Source organism: Phalacrocorax carbo, chromosome 3 (genome assembly GCF_963921805.1).
Source record: "Phalacrocorax carbo chromosome 3, bPhaCar2.1, whole genome shotgun sequence".
Lineage (NCBI taxonomy): Eukaryota > Metazoa > Chordata > Aves > Suliformes > Phalacrocoracidae > Phalacrocorax > Phalacrocorax carbo.
Genome location: NC_087515.1, coordinates 77,976,244 through 77,990,549, shown reverse-complemented (window position 1 = coordinate 77,990,549; position 14,306 = coordinate 77,976,244). Strand labels below are relative to the sequence as shown.

The 14,306-nt window shown below is 42.7% G+C and overlaps 1 protein-coding gene across 2 annotated transcripts in view; it reads right to left on the bottom strand.

The window, feature by feature from the left end:
* SLC22A16 (solute carrier family 22 member 16) overlaps positions 1 to 4,914 on the bottom strand; it is a 37,024-nt gene extending 32,110 nt beyond the window's left edge. For both annotated transcript variants that reach the window (XM_064447464.1, XM_064447465.1), the window contains exon 1: positions 4,785 to 4,914. In XM_064447464.1, coding sequence (XP_064303534.1) covers positions 4,785 to 4,834 — 50 coding nt within the window. In that variant the 5' untranslated portion in view covers positions 4,835 to 4,914. The remainder of the gene's footprint in view (positions 1 to 4,784) is intronic.
* Positions 4,915 to 14,306: the final 9,392 nt, after the last annotated feature.

Sequence of the window (14,306 nt, the reverse complement as noted above, 5' to 3'; positions counted from 1 at the left end):
TATGGAGAAGGAAAGTTTTTTGAAAACAATATCTAGACCACAGTATTTTGTTCATCTTCAGGAAAGACGCTGAACAAAGCTTAAACAAAAATTCACATTATATTGTTTAAAAATATTAATTTTGTCTAGGTTGTACTAATTTAATCTAATTTGTCTAGGATGTACCAGTATTTTAGAAAAAGCTTGTAATGTTTCCATTTTCTAAGTTAAAGCTAATCATCTGTTCAAATGCTGAATATGATTGCCTGTTTCTCCATAATAACTTGGAAAAGGAAAACCAATTTCTTTGCATGTCCAGCAAGTACACTTCTCTACTTGAAAAATGGATTTTTGTTGGGGAAGAACCTTTCAAGAAATCTGTATAATATTTGAGTTTGAAAAATCATTGCTTGAAAGTATTCTTACTTTCCTTTTGTGAAAAGAAGTGGTAAGCATGATCTTTGAGATACTTGGGACTCTTTGTTACTTGATACAAACCCAAGAATTCCTGGAAGTTACATGTACGCACAATTTGTAGAAGATGTAATCTGATCATGAGAGCTGTGAGCGATGAAACAAGGGAGAGGATAAGGGCATCAGCATGAAAATAGGAGCCTGAAAAAGTTCTGAGATGTGAAAAGAAGGCAGACCATTTAGGGTAGTAATTCAGAAGTGAACCAAGAGCCCTACAAAGTACAGAGAAGAGAAATGGTGTTAGCACTGAGTGTTCAGATATTGCTACTATGGCACTGACCAGCAGGTTCTGAGTTGTAGAATTCCATTGAAAGAATCTCTACAAAAGTCAAGCCATTTTTTTTACGAGCTAAGTATAACCTCTGGTCTATTTATGAACACTAGAAAAGTTCCAGGGAAATTAACAGAAAATCTTGAAACTGTTGGTCAGTGTATTAATCTCTACTAAAATCCATGTTTGGCTACAACGGGTGAGCATCCTATCCAAATGGGCAGACTTTCCTGCTTCTCTCCTCCTCATAGCAGCCATTGCTAATCCTTGTATTCGTTGCTTCCAAAGTCCAAACTGTAGCAACTCCACTCACCAGGCAACAAGTTCATATAAGATAACAATGTAAAGATGTTAAAAACTGAATAAATACACTAACATTTCAGTAAAGATAAAAAGCAGTCGTTGTTAACATATTAGGTAGTAAAACTTCTAGCAAATACATTCTTTACAAACCCAACATTTGAAAATCTGGATAACTTACTCAACTTTGTAAGCAATCTTTTAAAAGATTCTGGAAATACTTCATTACAAAACTGGGAAATAGTGTCAGTGACACCCAATCTTCCCCTCTCTCCCTGACAATTTTCACCACCTGCTTTTAGCTAAAGTATACGCCCAGAATTGAAAACTGTAAATCACAGGGAAAACTCTACGTACCATGTAAATTGCATCTCATAGCTATCAGACATCCCAGCCGGGAAATCAAATCCTTACTCTCATCCACACTTACGATAAGAGGTACCTTACCAGATTTCTCTCTAGACAGCTATTCCTGATTAGATCATGTCTCCATTCAGCACCTGTCGTGGTGTAGATCAGAGCTGCAAAATACATAGCGTGTTTCTCACCAGCAACCAGGTAAGTAAGTTCTGTGTTCTGGTAGATTAATGTCACAAAAGTTATTAAAAGTCCCTTAGTTTACCTGGGAACTAGATGTGCGGGCAGTTGGAGCCAGCCAGCTGGCTCCTAAGGCACACCTCCCTGCTGTGCACATGCTGTGCTACCAACCTTACGCCCGTTAGTCATGCCTCCCTTTCCCCAAATGGGGGCCTGACAGCAACGGCAAGTGGCTGACCGTAAACGCTTTACCTGATGGGCCCCTGAGCAGGTCTGTGCAGTTGCTGTGGGTGGGCAGGAAGGGGCTGGGGAAGGGGCAGGGGGCAGAGATGGACAGCCCACAGGAACAGTCTGGCAGGAAGTCTGCAGGAACTGCTTCATGGAAGAAGTGTGCAGTTCAGTGCAAGTAAATTGGGAGCTTTAAGGCCTGGCAGCTCAGTAGAGGTGAGGCCACTTGGGGAGGACAGGACTATTTTTTCTCATTCACCTCTGCAATAGTGAGCAGTGGTCTCATGCTCCAGGGAAAGGCTCAAGAGCAATGTTTAAAACAACCCTCTTGAATTTATAGGCCACAGATGCCCGAATTCAAAGACAGGCATAAAGTCTTCCTTTAATGGCAAAGGAAACAGAAGCCATTACATTTTTATGGCTGTTCATGCATGTCTCAAGACCTCAGTAAGAGCTATAGCATCACTGAGACTTCTGAAGGACAGTCTGATGGAAAGCAAAATATTGTCAGTATCTGTGTGAATGTAAATTCTGCAAAATTCACAATCTTAATAAAAGTGAAAGGTTTCTGTATTATCTGTATATGAATAATTTATATAGCTATATCTATTATGTATATTACATCTACATAAAATGCATACATACTCTCTCCATGTATATATTTATAGACACAAAAACAGCTGGCCATTCTTTACTGCATCTGTCAGATTTTAAGAAAATCAAAACAGTCTCAAAAGCCATGCTTGGATTGCTCAGAATCTGACTGTGGAAAATCTATAGAACCTACACGCAGTGCATAGGTCATAGGGGCCTTATAAGAATTGCATGAACTGAAGAAATGATTGATTATCTGTCAGTGTCATGATGATGCATAAATACAAAATAATCAGAACTAATTTCATAGTTACAGTTAAGAACAACTCCTTATATGAAGTATGATAATTTATCTAGCAGTATCAAGGGATTAAAAAGAGTTTTTTACCACATTTTTAAAATAGGTGCATCTACCTATTTTAAATATATGCATCCACCACTACTATTATATATATATTATTATACTTGTTTTTAGCATGTGGTCTTTGAACTCTCTAACAGTCATGAGTCTAATACGACTACATAAATTTTGGTAGCCTGCAGTTCATCTCAAAGGTCCTAAACCTAAAGCAACCCCTATTGAAGTGCATCTCAAATAATCTGGCCCCTAGATGTGACGTTATCACTGCAGAATTGTTCTCCCTTTCATTGCTAGAAGTAGTTGTGAAAACTTTAAAGTATTGACAAATGTTCACCAGTAGGAAATATACTTTGGTAGTTAGGAATAACTGCTTTCCTGTTATTTCAGTATTCAATGTCTAGTGCCTGCTTTCCACAAAGAGCTCACAAGACAGAAGTCCAACAGCACCAGCAAAATAAATTCATTGCTCGGATTTCTCTCCTAGTTCACACAGAACAAGGTATTTTTATTGCTGACCTGAACTGGTAACGAACAAGATATTGTTCAGATAGCTACGCATGTAAGTCACAACTTAGCAAAACATGTAATTTAAGCATAGGTCCCAATTAAGCAAAGAAAAAGTCTTTCCATCCCAACCGTCTGCAGAGGCTATTGATACCCAGCACTACTGCCTGCACATGATATTAAGAGCTTATTCTGCTATAGAGTTCAGGTGTGCAGTTCCACCATTAAAAGGAGCTCCTAGGCTTTGTTCAAAATGCTGCTTCTGCCTGCCCCGGATAGAGAGGAGATCAACATTGCGGGCTAGGCCACTGGTGACTGAGCTAGAAAGAGCAACATTGCAATTCAAGAGCCTGAACTTGTAGCCAAATTGTGACCCATGGGTCTATGCCAGACATCTGCTCTGAGGAGTATGCGCCTGCAAAATCCACGCTGATCAGCGCATCATGAAAGTACAGGACGGAATCCACTACGAGTATGTGTACCTCTTAGTCTTCTAATTCATATCTTTTAAAATTTCATTTCCTTGCCAAATGTTTCTTCTCCATTACCTGCTATAAGCAGTCTCATACACCAGCCCTGCATCCACAGCTACAGAAGCATACATGCACACATCTGTGTATCCCATTGAATAGACGTAGGGCTGTATACACACACATCATAGCCACAAACCACATCGAAGAAAACTCGCCACAATGCATCGCACCATTTACCACACACTTAATCACATGCAACAAGCCCAACCTCAGTAAAACCACGCCATCTATCGCACACAACAAGCCTGTGCCCCTATGCAGAAACCACCTGTCTGTCACGCAATACTCCTATACATACTGCTTGTGCCCTCCTATCACCCCTGAAGTGCCCAGGCTGTTCCAGGGCGCGAGGCTGTGTGTGTGGGCGCGTGTGTGTGTGTGTGCACGCTCACATGTGCAAGAAATGCGTGAAGGTGAAGTGTCTAAGAGTGCACGTACATGAATGTGTGTGCCTGCGTGCCTAAGTGTATGAATGCACACAGTGCCTACGGGTGTGTGAGCCTATGTGTGACCAGTGTGCAGCTGCATATGAGACCGTGGCATACACGGAGATGTGTGTGCATAGCGTGTGCGAGCATAGGCACGGGTGTGGAAGACTGTACATGGTGGTGTGGAGAGTGCCACGAGTACACACATCAGTGCCTGTCTGCGTAGTGTGAGTTTATATCCCGGAGTGCAGTGTCTGTGAGTGTGTCTCAGTTCCTCTGTGCCTGTGTGTGCGTGTCAGTCTGTGCAGGCGTATGTGTGCGTGAAACCCCCCACATCCGTGCAATGCCGTGAGCACACGCGATGCACAGTGATGCCTCCCTGTGTCAGCCCCCCTGTGCGCCCGAGTCCCTGTGGGGGTAGCTGTGATACCCTGCCTGCGTGGGTGTCCCCCAGTCCCTGCGTAGGGGTGCGTAAGTGCGAGCGTGGCAGTCCCTCTGACCGTCCCCGTGTGCGAGCACGGGGGGCAGCGGGCCGCAGCCCACGGGAGCGGGACGGGACGGGGCTGCCCCGGTACCTGCCGAAGTGTCCCAGGGAGTCGAAGAGCCGCTCGGAGCTGGGAGCCATGGCGGGGGCGGCAGCAAGCCGGGAGATTCGGTGTCGCTGTCCCGGCGGTGCGGGGGAGAGGCACCGTCCCCTCCCGTCCCGTCCCGTCTCCCCCGCCCCGTCCCGCCCCGCCCCGTCCTGTCCCGTCCCGCGGCAAGGGCGGCGTGCGGGGCCCCTCAGCGGGCGGGCCGGGGTTCCCGCCTAACGGTCACCGCCCCAACGGTCGCCGCCTCGCCGCCAACCGCCCCCTCCCCGCGCGGAGCCGGTCCGCGGCGGGGCGGGCGGGACCCCCGGCGGCCCTCCTCGCCTCAGCGCGGCGGGAACACCCCCCGCCGAGCCGGGGAGCCGGGCGGGCTTACCTCGGCGGCGCCGGCCAGGGGAGTAATTCCTGTGCTGCTGCTTCAGGGCTTTCGCTCCTGAGTGAGCGGTTCAGCCCCTCGCACAGCACGAGTGCCTCGGACGCTCCCCTCAGAGAGACGGGTCTCTGTCTCTCCCGCCGGACAGCATCTGCAGCACGCTCTTCTTTTCCCCATTAAAATTAAATTAAAGGAGGCGATTATGTGCTTAAATCCTCCTGTGACAATCATTAATAATCTGATATTTCAGGCTCTAGGGTATTTCATATGGACGTTTTCAATTAAAGGAGGGTATAAACAATTTTTTCCCAGGACATTATCCGAACATTAATGAGAGTCATTTTTAGTAGCGTTATAATCTGCTCTTTTATTTGGATATATTACTCTGCAATTACGGGGGGGGGGTGTGGGTGTGGATGTGTGTTCCCCCGAAGTTTTAGCACACAATGTAAAATAATATTACCATTTAATAAAGGTAAAATATGTAATGTGTCCCATACCTGCATGACTGTCATTAGTACTCCAGTTTGTAATGAAGCCTCAAATTATATTTGGACCTATTTTTCTGTATTACCCAGAGTAGGCCAAGATAATAAATTTGAAATTGTTTGAGGACTAGCAAAGCGAGTTACAACAGCAGACCCTTGCAATTAACTTACCGGTAGGTTTTGTCAGAACAGATATGCTCTAGCAGCTCAGTCGCTCTGGGCTGAGAGTTAGGCAAGACACAGAAAAAAACTGTTGCAGGTGCAGCTCTCATATTTAAGGTTTTTCCTCCCCAGAACACTTGATTTCCCTTCTCAGGTCTTTGAACCCAAGTTCAAAGCTGTCCCTGCTCTGAGTGAGGAGATGGACCAGATGCCCTCCCAAGTCTCTTTCCAACCTAAATAATTTTATGAATCTGTGATGAAAGACACATTTCCAGCAGATTGCATGAGCTCTTTCTGTAGAAAAAATAGTTTTTTCTGTTGAAAAACATGGGGGGGGAGGCGGGGGGAGAGAAGCCAAGTCAATTCAATCTTACTATAGGCATACTTCAGTTTTTTAGGAAGCACAGAAAAAGCTGAGAAGTAGGTTTACTATTAAATCACTGGAAGTCAACCTTCCCTTTCCAAACCTGACCCAAATACTTCTACTACCACACGGGCTGCCAGGCTCCACTGTTTCTCAGGGAAATATGCCTTTAAGAGGCTCTAGCACCATGCAAGCGCCACAACTGTTCCTCTGCACAGAGCAGATGTTGGGGCTTCAGGGTGACAATCTGTTTCCAGCACAAACCTGGAAAAAGCAGATGTTTATCAGGCTCCTCGGCTCCAAGTGACTCCTGACCCAACCAGCAAAATGAGCAAGTACCACATTACACAACTAGGAATCTGAATAGTAAGTTCAGCAGAGAATTGCTCCTCACAGCTAGGGTGTTGTTAGGCCCCTCACCTCACCCAACAGTTCTGAAGGCATTGCTATGTTTGACAAAGCTCCCTATATGTCTCTCTGCACCTGCAAAGGACTATTTAAACACTGAATCTACAGTTTGTTACTGTTACTTTCTTCAGATATGTGAACCAATAAGTCTAAGGACAGATATGTTTGCTTTTGGTAAGAATTTTTTAATTGCATGGTTTTTACGTTATAAATGTCATCATTAAATTTAATCATCCTTTTTTTTTTCCCTGGAGAATGTTTTTCAGGTTTGAAATGGTATGTACTTGAATACAGCACTGGTACTTTAACAAAGCATTTCTTTCTCCAAAGAGCCACACTAGTTAAATGTTATTTGCAAAAACAAACACCAATGAATAGTAAAAGTTCCAGGTAAATATTGCATTGCTGACCATGTGGCTGTTTTTATCGTCTTGCCTCCTACAACGAGTAAATGAATTAGTTTTCAACACCATTATGGTATAGGGAAGATCTATTTTTGGTGTAAAAGTCAAGCAGGAAATAAATAAATAAATCCCTTTCAGTACCAATTTTTAAACCTAAAAAGATCCATAAATAGTTTTCCTTTGTGGAACCTCTCCCAGGCACTCTTGCACACATTTCTCACTATGTTTGCCTCTGATAATATCATGACTTCACTGCCTGTATCAGGGTAAAGATAGGAAATTTGCATTCTCTCCTACTAAAGTTAATACCAAGCACCCACATGCTGCACTTCCAACAGTTATTAATGTAATGCCTGCAATGTCCACTCTCTTAAACATGTGGTGGTCACAGATTTGCCTTGCTTCTTTCAAGCCTCAGAAGATGCACTACATGCTTTAAGCCTGCCTTCCTCCTATCCTGTTACACCAATGCTGCATGAAGTAATAACTGTGCTTTTAGTCACCATTATTCTCACTGAGTTGTTTTTCACCAGTTGCCTAGAAATACTCATAGTACTGTTCACATACAGCACGCAGCTCCCTTTCCAAAGGATTTTGCTGTGTGCTAAACTCTTCTGCTACAGAAAATACAGGGAACATCTCAAGAAGAAATGAAAGATACCTATAATTAAAATGGCTCAAGATGAGGCAATCCACATCCAAGCTCTACTTACTTCAGAATTTTAGGGATTTTATGAGCAGAAGGAACTGAAGGGAGGTTGTGATCCCTTTCCTATAATGTCTTTGGAAACCACTGGGATGGGAGGATTGAGGGTGTTCACAACAGACAACACTCTAGGGTATTCTAGGGGTTTAAAGTGTTGGTCTTTTAATCCCACAAGGGGAATGCTCAAAGGCTCATTGCAAAAAATTTCACTTACAGGTTTAACCTCATTTCTGGCACTCACAGGCAAGTTGTTGGTTCAACAGGGACTCTCAATATTGCACAATCCTTGAGGGAGAAGTGATCTGAACAACTTCTAACTGGAGAAGAGATGGCTTACAAAATAATCTCTTTCAGGTTGTCCTTCCCACTAGGAAAAATTAAGCTTCTACTGGTAAGGGCTGTTCCTGGCCTCCTCTTTTGTAAGTCAAATGACAGCGCCACCAGAATATGAGGGGCATATGAGGGACACGCCTGTGATGGGAATTTCTGTACGTGTTCTCATATGTTCATATGTGCATGCTGAGCTTCAAATTACAGCTGAACCCTAAATACCAAAGTGGTGAGGACAGAAGATAACTGGTAGTGTTGCCAATCCCTCTCCATGGACACAGGTAACAACTTCTTAAAGGAAGCCAACTTCTGACCCATCTGTTTCCCCACTCCTCTTGACAAGGCTTGTAACCCACAGATGAGAAGCAGTATTACAGGGAGTGCAGGAACTGCAGCTGTGTCAAGGAAGAAACACAGATGACCTAACTACTGCCACCAGCACTCAAGTCAGGCACATGGGTTGAGTCCATCCCTGAGTGGTCTCCAATATCTGTTTTTATCACACTATGAAAGAAAAACTCACTGAAATCAAACACAACATTGCTTGAACATAACCTTCTCACCTCCTGTTTTGAAGTTACCAACTTCTCTTCCCTTCCAGGGAAAACCTTCAGGACTGTTGCAAGAGCAATTATCAATGAAAACACAATGGAAGCTTCTAGAAAGCAAGCCCAAAATGGGTCTTATTTGCATAAGTGTTTGTCAGCCATTGTTGAAAAAAGCTTGCAGAAAACTTGTCTTTACAAAAAGTAGGGAAGTAATGCAGGTGTTACTTTTGCCTCCTGGAAAGTAAAATAAGGCATTATGTGAGTTTTACTCTGGTGGCTTGGGGGTTTTGCAATTAGATTGCAATAGCTTGTGCGTCATTATACATTTAACAGCATTAAAAACATCGTCAGTAGTGTAGCAAGTAGGTTGATAAAGAGGATCAGCATGTACACCCAGCTGTGCAAAAACCTTGGGGATTCTCCTGAACTACAAGGAAGGAACCCTGCAATTCTCTGTTTTCTCATGACAGTCCAAGGATTTTCTCATCAGCCTTACAGAACCAGAGCCACAGCAAGGTTGATGGGAGAGTTGTTTGTCAGCAGCCACTACAAAACAAATATACTCCATATATCTTCTTTTCCCCTCTGCTGCCACTCAAACAGCAGGCCAGGCCGGCACTGGGCGGATATAGCAGCATTTGCTATGGCTTTGGCTATATTTTTTTCTTCTACTGTATCCTGGATGGGACTCTGGAACAGTCACAAGAGACTCTTCTAGAGAACTCACTTAGGATTTATATTCAGCCCATTAAAGGCCCAGACAGGATTTTGGAAGCCTAGTGAGCATCTCCTAGTTGTGCTGTGGACGTTTGCAAGGATACCTCTAACCACGACACTTCAGTGTGGATTACTTCAGTTGCACATTTTCAAGAACTATTCCTCCACAGTATCCTTTTGTCTGGAGTTATTCTGGCCATACAGATGACGAATGCATATGAACAGAGTACTTCATCATGGAAACTTCCTTTACTGGTAAAACATGAATAAACAGCCTTTTTGAATAATGAAAAAAAATAATTTAGAAATTCAGAAAAGCAAGTTGAATGTTCAGGAAAACAAGAGCTTTACAGGTCACTACTCCGTCTAATCTCTTTAGGGTAACAGAAGTGTATTAGTCTATAAGCAAGATGGCAATGAGAATTTATCTAATATTGTTTCAGTTTTGTACTACACCTACAAGGTATACACATAGACCTTGCCTTCTAGGGAAAGCAGAAGCTAAACTCTAGGATATCTTTATGAGTTCTTCAGGGATGCCTTATGGAAGTCAGAGAAATCTGATAGTCATCTTAAAAATATCTTTTAGCAAAAGTTTAATCCAAGAAGAAATTCCAGGAGAGAGCTCTAATTAAACATAACATGGTACACTCAAAATCCCAAGTCCTTAATTTTGTTTCAATTATTATTCTTTTAATATGTTCCCTCCCTTCCTGTAAGATTGGTGATCACATATTATTCAGGCCACAGCATCAGAAAGCCTGCCAGAGGACACAGGGCCCAGTGGCAAAGTCAGAGCAATGTTCTCTCAAGCTCTCTCTGCTCCAAGGTTTTCCGCACAACTTCCTCACCATTAACCTTTCTTTAATGTGACCAGAAAAGTGACAGCGTGGTCTTGTGTGCTCCTCAGAGCCCTCCTAAATCAGCAGCATACATGATTGCAACAGCAGTGTTAGCAGGGTTAGAAAACTGCTCTCTGCCAGTCTGTATTTAATTGGGGAACAGACAAGGCATCATTTAGAATAACCTGCATTTTGCACCAGTTATGATTTGCTGGTTTGTACTTCTTATGGTATTTGACACACAGGAGGACAGAAATAACAGACGTTGTGAAGAAAAAGCATCAAAGAGGGGAAGGGAGCTCACAGCTTAATTTTGTAATCTTGTTAGAAGTAAAATTAAGATGTTACTAGCACTTATGCTGCATTAGAACCTGAAGAAGGAAAAAATATAAGTGGTCCTATACACTAGCAGAGACAGAGGTAATATAAGCCAAAAGCTGAAAGTTAAAGCCAGATTCATTGAGATGAGAAACAAGGTCTATGTCCACAGCAGGAAGTGTAGATAATTATTGGAACCATCAACCAAAGGAACTGATGGATTCTCCAACCCTTGAAATTTTCTAAACATCATTCTGCTTTTCTCTTTTATAGATAGACAGATAGATATTCTCTTATATGTTCTCCTATATATATATATTTATCAAATAAGTTAGTAATAAAGCACGTTGAAAGTCTATATCCTTTGCTATGCAAGTGATCAGGCATGCAGGTTGTTCTTTCTAGCTTATAAATGTATTCAGAGAGAAAATCGATGAGACAAAATTTTTGTTGCAGCTGATTAGTTAAACCACGCTGACAATGAGTGAATTCCTTTATATGGAGCTATCTCTGAAAACTGGAGTTTTTTGGGACCCCACAGACAAGCATTGTGGCTTCTCAACAGTGCAGAAAACCAGCAGTGTATCATGTTCGCTTAAGCTATTTAGCATGAATAACCAAGGGTGCAGTCAAGAGAGGTATGACAGATTTAGATGAAGTGACTGAAGATGATACCGATACCAGCTGTCTGCTCCATGGCCCTCTGCTTGATGCCTCAGCAAATATATGGTCTGTGAAACAGGCTGGCTGAGGTACAGATTTCATATTATTTGGCCCTGTCTATGTTGGCAGAAAGGTGGGTTGGACCTGAGCACCAGTAGTGTCTTAAACCACTGCAATTTGGACTCCCAGATCCTGCCTGTTGGTGGTCTCAGTAATAAGGAAGTGGCAGCACAGATTTCAGAGCAGGAAGGACGCCAAGCACAAGCGCCTCAGGATCTGGAATACATACTGCATGTACTGTATTCTGCAAAATAGCACCCCGGCTAATAAAGCAGAGAAGCAGAATTTATACTGCATATGTCAGAATGTCAGAAGGAGCTACTTATTTCCTAATGTAAGATGACTTTAACGTAGGGTGAACAGCAATGAAATGTAACTGAAATTTTTGAGAAAAATACTTCCTTCATGTAGGAAATATACTGAAAATGAGAGGCATATTTTGTGTGCATTTGGGAAAAATCAGACAGAGACTATACACAGATATGCAGCCAGGTGATGTCAGGTGCTCTCATGAAAAAGTCTAATACAAAGGCAAAAATTTTAGGCAACTTTACCAACAGATTCAAAAGCTATTGCTACACACAATTATAGAATTATTCCTACCCTGCATACCAGTTGGGGATACAAAATGCCACAGGCAAGTTTGCATTCACTGGACTGATTGCATTTAGGCTATGAAGAGCCAAAATAAAAAAGAGGCTTGTTTAGCTGAGTTTCCAAAGACACATTCAAGCACCCCTCTACACAGAAAGTCTAATCTCAGGCTGACATTGGCTACTTAAACACTTTAAAGCTTTAAAGATTACTACAAAGCCGAGCCAGGTGAAATCCACAAACGGCTAGAAAGCAAATCCAAACTCTAATTCTACAACCTTGTCCAAGCGCAACCCTTAATATAAAAACCCATTACCAAGTCCTATTGCCACATCCATCATTTTTTAAGACGTATGGAGCAGCCACTCTCATCAAGTGATGCTCCAGATGGATTTTTCCACACAGTAGTGCAAGGGAAGCAGGAGTAGTTGAAGATAATGCCAAAGCCAAGTGGTGCAGATGGAAAACACTGTAGTGAGGACCTCCCAGGAGAAGTCCTACCAAGCAACGGTCTTGTCTCTCCTTGCAGGCACACCACCACTCCTAAACAGCAGCGGCAAGAAAAACTGCACATTTTAGCAAAATTTGCTAGCAATTTTGGGTCTTATGCTCTTAACTATAGCTCTTTATTTTTCTGTATGGGGTTATCCATGTCCGTGTAGGGAGTCCCACAGCAGACAGCATTTCACACTCTATAGCACACACCCTACATCAAAAACCTATGCATTTCCAGTAACTCACTTCGCTTAAGCAAGCTATCAACCACCTCTGCTAATTTAGCACAGTGCCAGCTGAAGCCATCCCTCTTTTTCACTTCTGAAACTGGTACATGTGATTCTTCAAGATTTGTAGAGTTCTGTTCTTTTTTTGGGCAAATGTTGGTGTGAAAGTACAACATGAACTTTGATGACACATTAGCAAAGCCAATATCCGTACAAAATTTCTGCTGCTTTGCTTTCCCTTTGATACACTTGGCTTTTAAATCTTGCAATGGAAATGGCCTGGATTACACCGATTTTGGGGTTTTTCTTGCAGTTGCTTTTCTCCCAGCTGACCCAGTTTATCTTTCAGTAGATGTGCTGATGCCTGCTATATGCTAAAAGACCACAGTGAGGCAGGTATGCTCAGCGAGTTCTTGCCAAGCCTTTGGGATTAACAGTTTATTTAGTATTCCTCCTACACCCTGTCACGCTGGCCTATGTGAGATTTCAAGCAGAAAGAGGTGATTACTCAGAATGCTGCTCCTGTTACTTTTGAATTTGCTTGGCTGACTTGAGAGGGACTGAACTAAGTCTGCACACATTCAAGGACTTCCAGTCCTCTCAAGACAATTATTTTAAGGTACCAAATACTGTTCCTGTTCAGAACAAATCACACAGGATAGAGAGCTGAATTTTCTGAAGGACATCATTAAAACACACCAGGCTTTAACATAAGCACTTGAACACAAAACTAAACCAAACTGCTCAGTATTTCAACAACTGTAATATCAGCAACTCAGGAAACTGAAGGAGTGACTTTGTGTGCTTACTATACCTCTCATGCTTCTCTGAGACTCCCCAACATACAAACACAAATCATCCCAGAACAGTTACTCCTGGCATAAACCTGGGTAAAGAAAAAAAATCAGGTCTCCTGTCCTCTATTGCTGCTTGAATTCAGATGGAGAAAATGAGCAGAGTGTTATGAAATGAAGGAAGTAAAATAATGAGGGTCTGGATTTTTCCATTTATTTGAGAAACATCAAACTATGACTGAAGAACACATGAAAAACTCAGAAGGGACAAAAAGAGCCAATTTTGTGGCTTTGGATATGTTACCAAAGTGCTTGTTCCGACAAGCTGTGTCCCTTCCCTGGCAAAATGCCCTCTTCCTGCCATCCCTTTTGTGTGTCCACATAATTTCCTGATCATGAAAATGCACAGCAAGATGAGATCATCTGAAAACAAAAATCAAGACAAAACACAAGGCTGAACTGGTGCATGAAGTTTTTCTGTCATTTGTCATTCCACAAGGGAGAGTTTGCTAGTCTGAGTTGAGGAGGCCAATGTTTGAGCATGAGGGTGAAGCAAAAGCTTGAAGAGCAGAAGCATATGAAGTTCCAGCTTTCTCATGCACCCTTTTCCAGCCTGACACACTGCTGCTGTACAGCTGATGTTTCTGTGAGATTCCCCATGGGTTTGCCATGTTATACCAGGTTTTGTTATGCTAAAATTCTGGATTAAGCTATAAACCATATCAGATTTTTAAAAAGAGTTAGGCTACTCATGAATCATTGGGAAAGATGGCACCTAACTGGCTAAGGGAAAGATTCCAGATGGCAGCACCACTTTCAGAGAGACACTCCTCCTTCCCAATATGCTTTTGAGCAACTTCTACATCTCTTCCTTCACACAGAGCTGCACTGAGCCAAGGTGCTCGATCAGAGACTTTGTGACTCATTGGAATGAACAAAATAAAAAGTCTTCCTACTCCTGTGCCAAGCTCTGAGGCACTTCTGTCTTGTGCATGTGTAGTTTTTGTCCTCCTATCC